The sequence below is a fragment of the Photinus pyralis genome, unplaced genomic scaffold (genome assembly GCF_008802855.1).
Source record: "Photinus pyralis isolate 1611_PpyrPB1 unplaced genomic scaffold, Ppyr1.3 Ppyr1.4_LG7, whole genome shotgun sequence".
NCBI lineage: Eukaryota > Metazoa > Arthropoda > Insecta > Coleoptera > Lampyridae > Photinus > Photinus pyralis.
The window spans coordinates 339928-357825 of NW_022170738.1; the positions used below are offsets into that span (position 1 = coordinate 339928).

At 37.0% G+C, this 17898-nt stretch overlaps 1 protein-coding gene across 3 annotated transcripts; it reads right to left on the bottom strand.

Annotated features, from left to right (window-relative positions):
• Window positions 1-1016: 1016 nt before the first annotated feature.
• LOC116175385 (protein glass-like) lies at window positions 1017-17310 on the bottom strand. 3 transcript variants are annotated; one of them, XM_031493473.1, is made up of 5 exons: window positions 17172-17310; window positions 6758-7011; window positions 6374-6690; window positions 6074-6317; window positions 1017-1692 (listed from the first exon to the last, which is right to left on the bottom strand). In XM_031493473.1, exons 2-5 carry the CDS (start codon window positions 6972-6974, stop codon window positions 1280-1282), a joined length of 1191 nt encoding a protein of 396 aa, XP_031349333.1. In that variant the 5' UTR covers window positions 6975-7011; window positions 17172-17310; the 3' UTR covers window positions 1017-1279. The 3 variants fall into 3 exon arrangements, with proteins under 3 accessions (XP_031349333.1, XP_031349331.1, XP_031349332.1); XM_031493471.1 differs by having other exon boundaries at window positions 6374-6695; window positions 6748-7011; XM_031493472.1 differs by lacking the exon at window positions 17172-17310 and having other exon boundaries at window positions 6374-6695; window positions 6748-7048.
• Window positions 17311-17898: the final 588 nt, after the last annotated feature.

Genomic DNA, 17898 nt, shown 5'->3' on the forward strand with positions numbered 1-17898 from the left:
AAATTTACCTTCTGGAATTTCGCGCCTGTAGGTAGGCAACCCAACCGGCCGGCGGTGCACACGGAGCGATCTCAGGCGGCGATGTGTGGCTGACACTTGATCAGAATTTTGTTTAAACCCACGAAATCCCGTCTGCAACGACGCGTATCAAGGAATAAACACTATGGCAATAGTATAATAATAGTTGGCTAGATGTAGGAAGTGCATTGAGAACAACGGTGGCCACGTTGAACACTTGTAAACGTTATTGCTTTTGACTGTCGTTTTCCCTCCTTCCCTCCCATGTCGCTTCCTCGCGCTAACTCGCTCTGCATCGCTCCGCGCGAAACGTCGGTCGGTTGGGTTGCCTACATACAGGCGTGAAATTCCAGAAGATAAATTTGGTTCTGGCGCCCTTATTTTAGATTTCCGACCCCAAGTGTCCTATATCAAAATACTCCCCTAGGCACCCCCTATACGCTCCCAAACGGTGGCAGGTACTATAGGAATCACCCTGTATATCGCTTACAAGAAACGCTCTAACCCGCCGTGAAGTATTTGAAGGCGTCTTTTAATGGAGATCGAAACGGTTGATTATATTTACCGGATCTCACTGAAACGCATCCCATTTTTTTGCGCATTTTCCAAAAGGATGCCATTTTCCGCACTTTGTCCGTCTGTACCACTAATAGCCGTCCAGTATAAGCCATTTCGTTGTGGTTTCTTTCTTATATAAGGTATAGTACAGCCCAGAGACCAGAACAACAAAATTTATTTGGATTGGTCACTTTCTTCCTGAGTTATTGCTGATTCTGTGCGGTGAAAATGAGCTTTCGTCGGTCGCGAGTTACCACGTTTGCCAAACTCATCCCAAAGTAAAAAACATATAAAGGCATTTGAATACAAAGCATATCTTCGGCTGGGTCCAACATAGTGACCCTTGTCAGTAGAATCCTTGTATATACAATATATTTAATAAAAAATTATATTAACATTGAGATCGACATGATTCATGTAAAATGACTAGATTTAAAATACTTAACAATTCAATTACATCTTTGGTATTCAACATTTTTCATGTAATTCGTTATCAAATCGTTGCACATTTTTATTTTAAATAATCTACGCTTAAAATAGCTTGCGTTTGTAGACACAAGGTACGGTAAACAGATAGGGATAAAACAAATATCGTGTGGTTGCGTTATAACAAATCATTCCAATCGAAAAATATATCACAAAGGCAAATCTGCTGCCCCACCACTGCTCCCATTGAACAACAAAGCGATCACTTGAATAAAAATCACGTGGTCAAAATTCCTCCGTTTCCGTGCACCCTCATGTGCCTGTTGAGATTTCCGCTCTGCGAAAATCGCAGCAAGCACAATTTGCACTCGTACGGTTTTTCGCCGCTGTGTATTCGAAGGTGTTTCGTTAAGGTGCTACTGTCCGAAAACGCCTTTTTGCAAAGCCGACACCTGTACGGCCGTTCTCCCGAATGTGTCCGCATGTGCGTGGTAACCGAAGACGACTGTGAGAAACGGCGATCGCAGACCGGACATCGAAACGGTTTTTCGCCGCTGTGTGTCCTAATATGGGCGGTTAGATTTGCTGCCTGAGAAAATGATTTGTTACAGTCAACGCATCGGTATGGTTTTTCTCCTGAGTGGGTCCTTAGGTGTGTTTTTAGCGTACTGGGACGAGCGTAGCTTTTTCCTAAAACATAAGCATTGGTTAAGACGATTTAGAAATATTAAGCTGTTATCGATACTACAAGTTTAGAAAAGGTCAGTTATGACTCTACATCAAAGTCTACAAAAGTTATAGAACTTGTCTGTTATTTTTATTGTACATTTTCTTATAGCGCCATTTTTTTCAACAATCGCAACTGGACTGCTCCAGATTGATAAGACATTCAACAATCTACGGCCCTTTCCAAATAAATTAAAAATTTTGACATTTTGATGCAATGCTTTTGAATGGTAAAAATCATTGATGATAGTGGTATCTAGAGACAAAAGCTTTGTGTAATGGACTATGACATTTTTTAAACATGCAATTTCATCCGAATCATCAAATAAGAACTGACACTCGTGGTTAGCCATTCCAAAGACATTGGAAACAGTCGTTAGTGCGTTTAGAAGGCGTGGAAGGTCCAACAATGAATCACTAACTAATCATTAACAGTCGTCCCCCGTTAGCAAACAGTGCTGGGTAGTGGGTATTCAATGTTTAAAAAAAGTAGTAGTACAAAAGACACTAACCAAAAAAAATATAAACATCGCAATTTGTGGGTGTAAAAAATTTACTTAGTAATTAAAGAAGGGATTATTTCAGAGTTGGAAAAATAGATGGATTGAGTCTCTGAGCGGGCAAGGAAAGATCACAGGATTTCAGTTCAGGAGAGAATTTGGATTTTCGGTTTAAAGAAGGTTCGAGGTGATTGGTTGGTTTCTGAGCGATAGTTTTGAACAACATAGGGCAGTTTGAGAGAAGTAAAATTGTAGTGTAAAATTTTGCGAAGAGTTTTCAACTGGAGAAGTTGCGTTTTTATTTACAAAAAAGGATTAATTATGTGATCAAAATCAACTGAAGAGGAAAATTAAAATTCTTTAAGTGTAGAATTTCAAACCTATAAATAAAGACTTCCTTTGAATACGGGAATAAAGGTACTGATCCAATGAGTTCATCATTATGCGTTAAAAAAACAGTGTCGCATTCGTGCCGTATTAACACAATCGCGGGAGCCGTTTAATTAAAGAGTACATAAGTGTGGAGAAAGTATAACTAAAACTATCGATATTTTCAACAATAAACTTATGTAGTTCAATGGGTATACCGAGGGCATTTTCCTTTGAAGTAAGTGGGTTTTTATCTTGTCGATGGTAATACGGCGAGCTTTAGTTATCTTCTCACCCAGCGACGTCGGAAGTGAATAACAGTTGGGGGGGGGGGGGCAAAAATCAGCGACCATGGAGTCTGAAAGGTCCATCCCATGTAAAATGGTGTACGAATTAATGCAAATCATTGGGTTTTTAAGTGAACCTGAAACCTGTTTATTTAATCAATCAAATAACGTATTTTTGAAAGAAAAGTTTTGAAAAAAATTTAAAAAAGTGTCGGAGGATGTCTAGTGATATGCAACTGAGCAACTCAGAGATACTTGACGCGATTGAGAAAACCATAGCCATAGATCATTAATATTTTATTTAAAAAATAATGAACAACTAGAACATACAAAAGTTACAAACATTTTGTTCCTTTTTAATGCACTATTGAGTATTGTAAAAAAAATAGCAAGTATAAAAAATTAAATATATCCAAAAATTTTCCGCTTTTCCGCAGTTTTGCTGGCAAATTCTTTCAATATATCCTCTACTTCTACAATTTTTGTAATTTCTGCATGCATACGCAGTAGAAGATGTGTTAGTCGCTTTTGAGTGATTTATCTACTCATTCTTATAGGGGACGCGGCCCCCATTGTGTAAAAACTGAGGCGACGACTCGCCCCGTCTGACCCATACTTCCGACGTCGCTGTTCTCACCCGTTCGGCAATGAAGTATTTGTTGTAAATTGTGTCTGTAACCCCACTGTCTGGCTTTGGTGTTGAATTACACGTTGGAAACAGGCCGTATTAAGTAACTTATGCAACGTTGCAAATTGAGCGCAATTTGGAAAAAATAAACTGAATTCGCAGATTCAAAAGCTCCGAACCAGCCCTGAAGACCAGATGAACCAATAAAAATTAACATCATCTCCACCATTACTATTTCACCATGAAGTAGGCGTTAAAAAATGACATAGTAGCTAGTGAAGGAATTAGTTTTGCACGAGATTCAGGCGTTCGAATAGCAGCAGTGGATCTAGATAGAGATTGGAAAATTAGCGTTTTCGTAAGGTCCAGAGCGTTTGGATAATTGAGCTTAGAAAAAACACAATTTTAAGTAGATTCAAGGCGGCCTTGTGGTCCATTTTAGCTAGTTGGTTTTTTGTTGAAAACTCATTTGCCCAAGTGGAAAAAATTTCGTGGTGACAAAGGCCATGTGACATTTTTGGAGCATTATAAAAAAGCGTAATTGTGCGAACAAGTTGTGATCGATAGTTATCAAAAAAGTGGCAGTTCACGAGAATCTCGAGGGTGTTGAAATCTACACTAAGGGATATTTACGCATTCCATTGTGGAATTAAAAAAACTCGTAGTCCGCGAAGCACGCGTTTATAAGCGATTTCCTTAAGAAACTTTATCGCGTATTTGGGCAGTTGAACACAGTTAAAAAGGAAGTTTGAATTTCATTCAAGTGATTCACGGGACTTACAAGAAGGAAACTGTTCGTGAAATACATAATAACTAAGTTCGGTATTAGTGGCGCTAATGGAAAAGGCCGTTGAGTGTAAAAGTTCACTTGGGAAATTGTTAAATCAAGCTTTAAATACAAATCCATTTAATTTGAGTGTGTATGCAAACGAACTTTTCGGAACAAAACTATACTGATCAGCAAAAGAATTATCATCAGGCGCAAGCCTGTATTTCCGAACCAACTGTCAAAAATCCAATCTAAAGATCAGAGGTTGTTTCAAGCCGACAGGAGACCTTTGAAAACATTGATATGTACCCTAGATTGATGAGAAAAAAAAGTTCACCGTCAAAACTCCAGATCTCCACGTCGAAGAAAAAATTGTAAATAAGAAGAGTAGTCATATAACTCTATTTTTAGCGCATTTTTTAAGAATTAAAAAAAAATGTGCTATTGTTTGCGTTTTGTCCGTCCGTCCGTTCGGATCCACTTCTGTGGTACTTCTAGGGGAATGGTTCTAGAGTCCTGGAATTGTTTGCAGTAGGTAGCCTATATTTTGAAGGTGTGCCAAACGGTCATCCAATTTCGTTGTCTAAAAGGGGGAGCCCCTCCACGAATTATTTCCTGAGATGCTGTTTTTGAAAGTAAAACGTGCATAACTTTTACATACGACAACCAATTGGTCTCATATTTTGCATACGCATGTCTTTAGTGGTGCCAAGTTAAACTTTGGAAAATTTGGGGGGGGGCGGGGGTAAACACATGTTCTACCCTTCATGGTATTCTAATGAAAGGTCTACCAACCATAGCCCTCCTCCTCGACATCTTATCGTGATCGGGTATATTTCCTTATACCTCAAAAACGGATTAACGGAAGAGGGTACTCACAAAGGGCGATTGAGACGTCTGCAAGGAATATATTCATTAGTGATGTCAAAACAAAAGCTATTTCGGTTTAAAAAAATGCGCTTTGTCTGCACAAGAGTTCAGCTTTAACTGAACTGCGCCACACGGGCCGGCAGATATGCGACATGTTTATCTTTACTATAGTTAAAATTTCAAAAAATATCTATATAAATAGGAAATATCTTGAAAACTGTAGGAGTAGTTAAGGACTCGGACAAACGGACGGACAGAGAAAGTGGCTACAATAGCGCACCCAACTTTGTTGGAAAACGCGATAACAACAAAAAACTAATTGGTGATAATTTTTGACACTTTTCATTCCACCTGATAAGGGCCCAAGACGTCGAGTCCTACAATAATTTATTACTTCCCGAGACAAAAACACACATATTAACAAACATACAAAGTCAGCATAAAACCGGATTTCCTTAGTGAAATGTGCTACAAACAAACTATTAAAATTTTGACCCATTTTCGAGCCGGAATGTGGGACTTGTTGAAGGTTCTTCTTACAGGCGTAAAATGCATGGTCTTTCTGTGCCGTAGGTATTCAACTAACTTATAGAAAGAAAAAGAAAGCAGTTTGAATATACAAGCATTTCAATAAAATTGAAAACTGAAGCGCACGTCTTAACATTCTTTGTCAAAAATAAAAAGGAAAAATTAAAGTTAGTCAAGATTTTTTGTGTAAAGATGAATTCCAGTTGATTTTAGTCGTGTGAAAGACGGCTATTTTAAAGGAAAGAAAAAATGGATTAAAATTTAATTAACTTTCGTTTTCGTACGGCTTCACCGCTTCAGAATCTGTACCTACACCATTTAGGGCACTCGTATTATAGGGCGAAATGGGGTGACGTAATGTAGTTGATTCGTAAAGCAATAGAGTAGCACTTACCACAAATCCGGCAAACGTTTGGTTTTTGGCAATCGTCCTCCATGGGATTTTGAAAATGTTTTCGTCTAGGCGAGCCAAAAGACACAGAAACTGGTTTATATGAGGCGGAAATGACGGGACCGTCTTGTGGCGGCCTGAAATCCGCCGTAAACGAGTAGGTAGCACCCGCGTAACTTGGACTTAACAATCCTTGCGAATTGTAGCCGCCAGGTACGGAAACTTGAGGCGCCGAATTCCACTGAACCTTGTAATTAATCGCTGATTATAAACTAAATTATTGATATGGTTTTCGTCTCCTACCTGCGGGCAGGTTATTTCCGCCGAAGGGTAATTGCTGTTGGGATGATAACCGTGCATCGTCATGTTCATTGAGACGTTCACGGACATGCTTGGAAACATCGGCGGCTGCTGAGGGAAGGCTTGATCACAGAAACTCCCGCCGTATCCACCCGGCGAAAGCAACACCTGCGGATGGTACATTTGCTGTTGCGGATCGTACTTTTCGGTCTGACCGGGATGAACGACGGCATGTTTCAGTGAAAGTAAAACGTCGGCCATATCAGCGGAAGGCGCCTTAGTATCTTTCGTTATAGGCGAAGAATTTTGTAACGCTTCTTCTGTTCTAAAAAGAAACGATTACTCTAAATATTACTCGATTCCGCCTTCAAACTCACTTAAACAAACCGTTAGCACTGGAACAGGGCGAAAATGGGAATAGCGTCGGCAGCGGTTCTAAATCAAGCGGTAAAGTAAATGAGCCCATATCTTCAGGCCAGCAGGAGGACAGCTCATCTGGACAGGAACTTTGGCATGAATTTTGACAAGGTTGTACTCCGGTGGTCCAGTTACATTCGAGTTGCAACCCAAACTGGGGGTTGTTCGGGATGTAGCTGGCATCCATATTTTGTGAATGTCGAAGGTGGTGCAATCCTGCGCACCTGTTGGAGATTGAGTTTGATATAATTTTTGCGAGATTCATCTCGACGGGCGCAATTAGGAACTAATTAAAAAGGTGTAATATAATACTTGACGACCTCTCATGAGAAAAGTAAACTCAATTAGTCGGAATTTAAGCCTTTCTTTGTTGAGATTTTTCTTGGTTTCACGTAAAAAGTCTCAATCGAGGCGAAGGGTGTGTTGATATCTGCTACTTACATGTTCATTCTCACTATGATGAATTGCATTGTAGGAATCACCAGTTAATTGAAAGAGGTTTGATGGATTGGACAGAATTCCCTTCTTTTAAATAAAGACACTACTTGGATTTTTATTGATTAATAAGATGGTTAAGCTCTAACTAACGGAAAATTTAAATACCCAGAAATATTTACACCGGTTAATTGCTCTAAGTAATGCCTCCGAACTTTCGCACTCAAGAAAACTCGCCCCCATAAGTACAATTCGCAAACTCGTCCTTGGAGTTCGATCTCGGGAAGTTCGAGACTTCTGCAAGCCTTTAATAGCTTTAACTAATGGCAAATTGAAATATTTGTGGTCTCGGAAATATTTAGATCGGTCAATTCGCAGCCAACAAAACTCGCCACCAGGTTCCGCCGGAATATTTTTTACTAGAAGTAGTACGGGACGTTAGCAATGTAAAGAAAAAAGATGAAGAACTAGGAAGAATATGAAGAAAAAATCAGGGAAATAAAAACAGAGAAGTAGGTACTTTTGGAAGATTATAAATAAGAGGAACAAGTGGGAGAGAAATATAAATAGAGGACTGGAAGCAGCACTTTAAGGAAAGGAGGAAAGCGATAGAGGAGGAAGGGAGAGAGGAGGTGGAATGAGACGAGATTTCAAGAGAACAGATTGAGCAGCAATTAGAGACCGAAGAAAGGGAAAGCGGCAGGAAGTGATGAAATAAGAAATGAGGCTTGGGTTTTCCTTACAGATAGTTTCAAGGAGAATGACAACAGCCTACAAAATATATGCGATGGTCTTGAATAAAAGGTTAGAAAGAGAAGTAAAAGAGAAGACAATGCTAAAGGAAACACAAGGGAGGGGAACACTCGACTGTATATGTGATTTTCACTTATTGTTAGCGTAAATGTGGCCAATAATTTTCTTATCTAGTTAAGCTCAAGCGTGTATTACGGTTACCGTCGTACGTAAGGTAGGTTACGGTAGGTTGTGTTTGATCGATCGTTTCTTGCGTGGTGTGTGTTATCTGGCCCTGAGTGCCTATATTTCTTGCAGCAGTTGAAAGGTGTTCGCGTTTTTCGTGAACTTAAAAGGTAGCGTTTGACGGAGTGGAAAAAAAGTACGGAAAATCATTGAAGATGGGGAAATTGGCAGGAAGTTAAAGGACTGAAAAACTGAACTATATGGACAGAAAAAATTGAAGGTAAGAATAGAAGGAAAGGAGTCTGAAGTATTTCGGGCATGTAAAGGACTAAGATCGGGATACCCACTTAACTCAACCTTATTTAATTCTACTTAAGAGACATGGAAAAAGTATTAAGGCAGGGCCAAAGGGGAGAGATAGTAGTAGGAAAAAGAAAGATATGGTCCCTGGCGTACGCGGACAACGCCGTGATTATGGCAACAGTAGTAGAACAAATGGAGAGGTATTGGGGAAGAAAAATTACGGAGTTAAATGTAGAAAAGTGGAAGATAGTGAGATTTGGGAATGGGAAGAAAAGGACGAATCGAGAATCGAAATGGAGGGAGGAAAGAATAGAAGAGGTAAAAGAAATGAGTTTTTAAGACACCAAATACAAGGAAACCATCGGGCAAATGCGCAGATAAGAGAAAAATGGGCGGCGGTGATGAGACAGGCGCGTGGAATTGGAGAGAGGGAGTTCAAGAATGATTTTAGAACAAAAAAGTACCTGTACGATACGATGATGGTGCTCAAATACGGAAACGAGATATGGAGGTGGAAGGAATAGGAGAAACTGGAAGAAATACAAAGAAGATTATTATAATGGGTATTAGGATTAAACGGAAGGACACGGGAAGGCACTAAAATGGAAAAGATAAGGATAGCGTCGTGACGCAGGGCAGTAAAATACGAGAAAAGGGGCAATAGAGAAAGAAAAATTGCAAAAGAATGTTTGAAAACGAGGATAAACACAAAAAGAATGTGAGAAGAACAAAGAGGAAAATATTACGAAAGAAATGGATGAGGTGGCAGGAGGAGAGGAGTAGGAAAAAAGATGGAAAATGAGCTCGCAAAAAGGGATCTGGATGCAAATACAACAGGAAGTGGTAGTTAGAAAGGGAATGGTTACCAAAATATTTGTAAGAAGGAAGAAACAATACTAAAATAATAGTGAGATTCAGATGCGGAAATGAAGAAAGATTATATTTATGTGTACAAATTTAAGTCGATCGGATTTTATTCGAATCCGCTCTACCAAGTCTATTTAGTTAAAAAATAGCGATTCCTAAACCCGCCAGCAAACCAAGTTGCATTATTCCAAGGGAATACTTCTAAAATGACTAATAATCTCCAAAAAGCTACTAGAAAAATCATAGCAGCATCTAGGAATCCGTCTCGAATCTAAAGAATTTAGGAACTACTTAAAGTATCTCAGAAGATAATTTGAAGAATGTTCTCTGGAGAATGCATAACTTTGTCAAAAATATCTTGCAGAAGTTTGAAGATCTCTTCTAATTATGGATACAAGAAACCCGTAAAATTTTGCTACAAACCTCTATGCGCATTCGTTGTATGGTTCAGATTGTTAAATTTCTTGGTTTCTCTCGATTTTTCGGATTTTTTACTTTACTTCGAAAAGTCCTCCATCTCTCCTTGCATTCTTTGATAAAAAAGAGTTCCTGCTCTCAGCGTGTTTTTTTTAAATTATCAGGGGCTATCTTAAAGAGATAGAAGTTGGTTAAATGAGGGTAAAGTTGGGAATTTTCGTGCTGAATAATAATCTGAAAACAAATTTAAAATATCTTCAATTGTTTTGAAAATATCGAAAAAAATGTGACACTGAATCGTAAAAGAGAAAAAATTTGCTAAGGCTAGAACAGATGCCACCCGCCATTCTGCGCATGCGCGATTCGGCCCTTTCATGCCTAAGAATATGTGTACCAAATTGGTTCCATCGGTTCAGCTGTTTAGCCGGAAATGACCGTTTGACACATTTGCGCATGCACGATTTTCCGCAGCTTTTCAGCTCTTCCAACATGTGTATCAAATTTGGTTTAAATCGGTTCAGCCGTTTAGCCAGAAATTAGAGTACAGACCAACAGATCGACAGACCGATCGACATCGTAGAGATTTTGTTTGGTTCTGATTGCTGGTGCTAAAACGTGTATTTTCGTCAAAAAAGTGAGGGGTCACTTTTTACGCCAATCGCAGTACGTTCCTTACTGACGTGCGGGTAGTATAACAGGCGCAATCTCATCCAAAACCGTGTCCACGAGAAAAAATAAAGTTGCCACGTGTTTTTTCGTCATCTTGGAAATGATTAAAAATGAATTGAAGGTGTTTTTAATTGCTTTTTCGGATTATCATTCAGCACGAAAATTCGTAACTTTCTATCATAACCGAGATCTCATAGTGGCATTTGAAAATGTTCTCCTTGTATATTGATTACTACTATTACTATTCTTTAATTTGCTGTTTTAGTTCATTGTGTCAGAAGACACTTGAAAAAAGGTTTGTGAGTAGCATGTGACAAATGCCAAAGGGCACCTGACTCGACATATCTTAATGACATCAATTTTCTGTCACTTACAACCTGCTGGTATTAAAGAGATAACCTATACAGAGTTTGCCTATTGACAGCGCTCCTTTTTTTAAGTGTAAAAATGTTGAAATTGTTCGCTTGGAAAATATTCTAGACCTTTAAAACGAAATGATATTTAGAAAATCGTGTTTAAAATATACATATACAAGAACACTTGTCTCTTGTTGTTCACGTAATAGAAGAGTAACTTAGTTTGCTGCACTGAGAGGTAACAAATTTCGGACAAGGTATTCTCTAACGTTATAAAGCAAATCCTTAAGGAACTATATGAAAGGTTACTCAATCATCCTTAAATATTTACTATAAACGAGGGGGTTGGATATTTAATTTAAAATACGAAAATTAAACTAAAAACATCTCAACGCAACATCGAGTTCGACGACTACCAAAATAACCTTTACAGGCTTCGGAATCCTTACTATTGCCCTATTGTGGCTAATTGGTTGCTATACGGACTAAACTTCGTCAAAATTTTCAACTTGAACTTATTACATTAGAATTTTATAAACGCTGCACAGAATTGATCGAAGGAACTGTGTAGAAAAACAATTCCAATATATCCGGGATATTTGTGAAAAATAGGCTCGCCGTCGTCGGAAGAAGGCCTCAATGTCTCATACATAGACAATATTCAATTATGGTAAACTAGAAACTTTATTCATTCCAGAGGGTGTATCAGTATGGTTTACAACATCAAAGATAATTGATTAGTTTTTGTTGAAGAAGAACTTCATATGTTGTGTTTGAGTATTCACATGTAGACATGGAGAAATTAAAATTGAAAATTGAGACTCAAACATTTTTTATTTCTAAATGCGATCCATTTCGACGTACCACGTCATCATCAGGCCGAGCTGGAAAATTTACATTAACTACGAAGCTTAGTTTTTATTATAATTTTGAATAGTCGTAACGGCCGGTCGGATAGACGACTCAGAAGATAAACACTTAATACACTTCTTAATGAATTATGATTATGGAAGATGAGCAAGCCAAAAGCCAAACAAGGCAGAGAAAATGTTAATGAACCATAACATCAAAACAATATTTTCGACCCTCAAGAATCTTGGAGGGATGTTTCAGAACTGTGAAAGACAAGGATTTTATATTTTGAAAATTTGTATAGCATCAGAATTAAAGCGCACACCGCGACGCAATTCTGATAGGCACACATACCGAATTGATTAAACGCCTCTCTTGCTTACGTAAAGCTGATGTAATAATTACACAAATAGTGATTTTCCACTTTTCCATTTTTAAGATTTCTATCTGGAAGTTGCTGTAATATGGGCCCGTATGAATAAAAGGAAGCATATGCTTATACTTGCAAAATTCAAAGTAAATACTCGTAACTGCCCCTTCATATGAGTCTGTTTAGCAGCGCTGCACTGCGTCCTGTTCTGCTGCTCAACAGCTCTGCTAAGTCGGCCAGTGTGAAGGAGCACTTCCTAGTATCATTGAATTTATTAAATTCAATGCTAGTATTTACTTTGAATTTTGCAAGTATAAGCATATGCTTCCTTTTATTCATACAGGCCAATGAATGTTGAAGCAAATGCTCTGATAAGATTAAAAGTAAATTCCTACAGTTTTGGCAAAGCAATAAATAAATTGCCTATAACCAAAGCCTCGCAGTTAGAATAATCTTATATACAGGGCGTGGCCGTGTGGGTGGCTTCTTTTATGATTTAAGTTCATCTGAACATACAGAGATCCGCAAACGTGTTAAAATTTCAAGAGTTTTAAGTTTTGTTGAGATAGTTTGCTTCTATTATCAGGATAATTTTTCTTTATAGTCAATTACTAGCTCCCCTAATTATTTTAGAGCAAAAGTCTAAATAAGTTTTTTTAGAAAAAATACTGAATCTGTTCATGCTATTACTCATATTTTCCGTTTTTCAAAACCGTAGAAATCGACAAAATAAAATAAGGTTCATTTTACAATAAATCAAATATGCCTTGGAATTTCCCAAAAAAAAACAGCGATCACGTTTCATTATTTGCCTTTTACGTATATTAAATTTATACTTGTTTACAAATTAGTTAAAGAACTGCAAGTGAAATAACGTTCAAGATGTCCGTCAAAACCATCAGGAAAACGACAATACATTCAACGTTTTGGCTGCAGTAGCGGAAAATCCGAATATAAGTTTAGGAATAAATCTGCTTCAAATCAGTTTTTTTTTCTTCGATTATGTAGGTACTCTGATTCTCTCTTATAAACAAATAGTATCTGATTCAGATGCAGCATACATTCTCTAAAAAAACTACCCAATTGCCGCTTTTTCTTGCATCGGATAGTTGTAACAGAATTAAATATGAAAATCGTTCGACATCAAATAACGATAACTTAGATGCGATGTACTTGTAGTTTGTTAAAAGATTCCAAAGCATCACTGATTTATAAAAATGTAATTTTTTATTTTGTCGATTTCTACGGTTTTGAAAAATGGAAAATTATAACTAAAAGTATGAACAGATGCAGTATTTTTTTCTCCAAAAAAAAACGTATTTAGACTTTTGCTCTAAAATAATTAGGGGAGCTAGTAATTGACATATAAAGAAATTACCATGGAAATCCCTATGCTGCGTTGCGCTAGGCACCACCCTGTATACCACATGTAACAAGCCAATTATAAAGTATGTCATTTAAAGGAACCACCAATGAATTATTTTGACATTTTTGTCAGCGCCTACTACACCAAAATGTTATAAATTTAATAAACAGCCTTTTTCTGACTTAAATTTAAATAATAAAGAATTTTTAATACTTGGATGTAGTTACGCGTTGACAAAATGACAAAATAATTCATTGCTAGTTCCTTTAAATGACCTAATAAAGAATCATATTGTGCCATACATCAGTGTAGTCTTAATAAAAATGCTACTCAATACAAAGTATGTACTTTTTTCCGGTACATATAAAAATACGAAGTTGATGATGGTTTCTCATAAACGAAATGTCGCAATGAAAATTTGTGGGCACCATATTGTAGAGTTTAAAAAGTTCATATGAGGCAGTGCTAGATGTTTTTGATATCTTTTTAAACAGGGAAAAAATGTTTACAACAATTTAAATTGAAATGGTCATCTCATTCTGCCTTTTGGTTAACCTAATTTCTAAGATCTGAAAATAAGCCTTTAAATTTGTCAAATTGTTGTATTGAGATTGTGTAATAAAATTTAAATTCTTGAACAAAACGAATTCTGAATCTACACCAAATTCAATAGTCTCTTCATTTGACACATTACTGTTTAATGTTTATTTCAGATATTAAAAATTTTCGGCGATTTCGTTTTCAGCGCATTTTTGAAATACGCTATTATATTCGTTATGACTGGCCATCTCGCTGGTAGGCTGGTTGTCCGGCTGAGATCTCAGCAATTACAATAGCTAGAGATTTCCAATTTTCACTAAAAGCTTTCTGCTATAGTGTAGATTTGCAGGCTCTAGTCTACTTTGAGGTAGATTACCTACTCGCTAATAAAAGTCTAATCTGTATTACCAAAAATCATTATGGACATGCTGATTTACAACTTGTTTACATTAGGATTTTGAAGGTATCCAATAATTACTTACTTATACAGCTTAGACAAAATAAATACAACTAACCCTGAACTACAAGTCTTCTCGTCCTTAGTATTTAGTGACAGCTGAGTGGTTGCAATACATACTCAGATTATCAGACGTTTTCATTCAAGCAAATGCATTTGGAAACTTGCCGATTCTTCGGGTAATATTGGGCTTCAAAGAGAATTTTTTCTTGATTACGATATGGCTCATTTATGGTGGTTGATTTCACTTGTAAGTGAAAATAAACTTTCATTTGGGGACATATAAATATGTTTTTTTTACTGATAATACTATTTACTATTCCGTGCAACCCTTCAGTAAGCACTAGCTCCAAATAGTGAGACCTCCAACAATGGGACCCATTGAACTGAGTTTATTTTTGAAAATATCGACAGTTTCAGTTACAATTTTTCCACCTTTAAGTACGATTTAATTAAATGTCTCGCGAGAGTTTGCCACGAAACCGACGCAGTTTTTCTTTAACGTGTAATGAGAAATTCGCTCACTCTATACATTTGTTTAAAACGCAACTTCTCGGTACGAAAACTTGACTTCACTCAAACCGCCTTTGGTGTTAAAAACTATATAAGCGCCCAACTAAATTTAAACTTTCCACCGAGAATGGGGGTTTACAGTATAGTTGAATTCCGTAGTTCTAATTTAATAAGCGTGTACCTGAAACCATAAAACATTTTTTGGACAGTAAAAGTTTGTTTAAAAATAGAGGCTGATTAGCAAAAAAATAATGAACATCTGCGGTTTTAAAGGTTTATTCAAAACGATATGATTGTGGCGGGCTCTGTGACGTAATAAGCCCGACCAATCAGCTCCTAGAACCATTCAGATGACATAACGACTTGGCAATAATGCAGAAGAATGGCATTTATAACTTGCGTCATCTGTCACAGGCACTTGTCACTTTCGTGCTAGATGCGGTTAAACATCTCTCTCAAAACGTCAAATGTGACAAACGTCAGACCCTCGCGTAAGGTTGCCAGCTCACTTCTACGTGATTGGTTGTAGGTTTGTGACGTATTTAGTCTGAAGCGTTTCAAATTCGGACTAAAAACACAGCTTTTCAATAATTTATTTTGGGTTTATTTTACTTTCAAATAAAAATTGAGGACACACGGGTCTTTTTATTTTTAATGTACTTTGTGGATCAGAAATAAAAAATGAAGGCGGGATGAGCCCATTGTTACAAACTGACTTGAGATCTCTCCTTGTTAGCTGAGATACTCAATCTGTTAATTATTTTCTCTAAATGATCCCCTATTTAATTATTGAGTAGATTTTCACACCTACAATCGCAAATTATCCTTTCATATGGCGATTCCTAATTGTTTATTGATTCACATCTTTCTTTCACCCAATTACGAATGGCTTTTAGGGTGGTAGCTTAATTAAAAAAATTCAACATTGGCAAGTTCTCATGAGGTTAAGATGACCTAATGCTGGGTAGCAAATGCAATACAAAAAGCCTCATTAACCTTCGATCGTTAAGAACAGAGACCTATTTTAAAGTCGGACTACGCCAACACGGATGTACCAAACACCACTCATGACTCCAATCAAACAAATTGGAAGTTGCACACCAACACGCGACGCGACGTTTGCGAAAATATTCTAGAACCGTGAAATTTGTTTACACCTTAAAAATTCCACTTTACTTCTTTTTGTGTAAAAATCGAAAAATAAAATCCTACCCTCATTCATCTAAGACGGCTATGCGACTATGGAATCGTAATTGACATGTGGCATACGCATGAACATTATGTCCTAAATAATGCCCACTATCTTCATCTAAGAAAATTCGTAGCAAAAGTTTTGGGTTTGATGCGAAGTTTGGGACCCTACAATTTTGCTCATACCCTACTGGTATGAGTAGATATGAATCTTAACTAGAGTCCGAAATTTAGCCCAAATAGGCACTACCTCCTTTTCACGAACTATAGGTACCTATTTTACAAGAAAACATGGAAACTGATAAATCAAGAAGAAGAAATGTATTTATGAAAGTTGGTAAACACATAAAGGGGAAAATATAGGACAGTGGAGAAAAATAGATACCTAGTATTGGAGGAAACATTTTATAGGTGTCCTAAGAAAAACAGAAGAAAGAGGAAGAGATGTCAAGCAAAGACATCTAGCGACAATTAAAGAGCGTCAAGAGGGAGGAGGCGAAAGGGAAGGATGATGATACGCCGCAGGTCTAACCAAGAAAAAATTGAGAAGACTAATAAACAGGATATGGAAGAGATTTGGGAAGGGAGCGAAGAGGTAAAAAGAAATGGAAAAGAAAGGGATGAAGAAAGTGAGAAAATTTAAATATCTGAGATTCCATACGCAAAAAAATCAAAGGAACAAACGCACAAATAAGAAAATTTAAAAAAGGGAGAAGTGGCGATGCTGCGATGCGATAGCCGATGCGTGTATAAAATTTCATGGAATGACGTCAAATAAATAAAAACGTTAGATGATTAGAAGAAAAGGACAAATTTTAACGATTTCGTAAAGGTTCTCTTCAAAATTTGCGTTGAAGTCGACTATCTTGACTTTCACAGTTTTAAAGCCTTTTTCGACAGATCTAATAGGAAATTTTATGCTCAGAAATATTATAGTTTTATGATCGTTTCGCGTTTAATGATTATTGATGATTCCTAAGCAAATGATTCTGGTGTTCCTACAATGCATTTCTCTGCTGTTACTTACAATTGGAAATATACCTTAAAGTAAATTTACTTGGTTCTATTTTATTAGATCAGTCTAAGTGCGAACAAGGACATTTAAAAGAATTAATCGTATTATTACTTACAAAACGCGTAAAATCCTCTTGTACGTAAAGCAGAAAAAACAAATTATAATCACAGTAAATTTATTAAAACCCGCGCGAAAGCACTTAATAATTCGCCCGACATCAATCAGCTTGTGGGCGTTTGCGGGTGGTTATTCAAACAAACTGTTAAAACACTACCATGATGAATGACCGATCACCCCCAACCCCGTCATGAGTAGGTATCCCGCTTGCCCTTCCGATCGAACTTGTCATGTGTAATTATTGGCGATACATTATAAGATCAGTAGGGACTTGCTTTTTTTTGCACCTCATACCGAGTTACACCCCGATCGGTGTACACCAATTTTAGCACAATTTAAATTAACACCGACGATTGAAGTTCACGCAATGTAATTGAGTAGGTAGCTTTTGACTAAAATTCTTTTTTTCGAATTTACTGTAATAACACAAGAAGTACAACGTGTTATTTTTATTTTAATTAAAGGGCGCTATCCATTTTTTCTTTTCATTCAAAGGTTACAATGGAAATTAAACCAATTACACCTTGTTTGATTCACTTACAGAATGTGTTATCGAATCCATGCGATTTTTAATGAGTGAAATATTTCATAATTAGGTAAATCAATTCAAACCATTGTTCACATTTGCCGAAGGACGAATCTCATCTGTAATATCTGAAATCAATGGATCAGCTCAGTTCAATCTCTAAATTAATAGACTTCTAAAAGCCAATTAATACTGGATA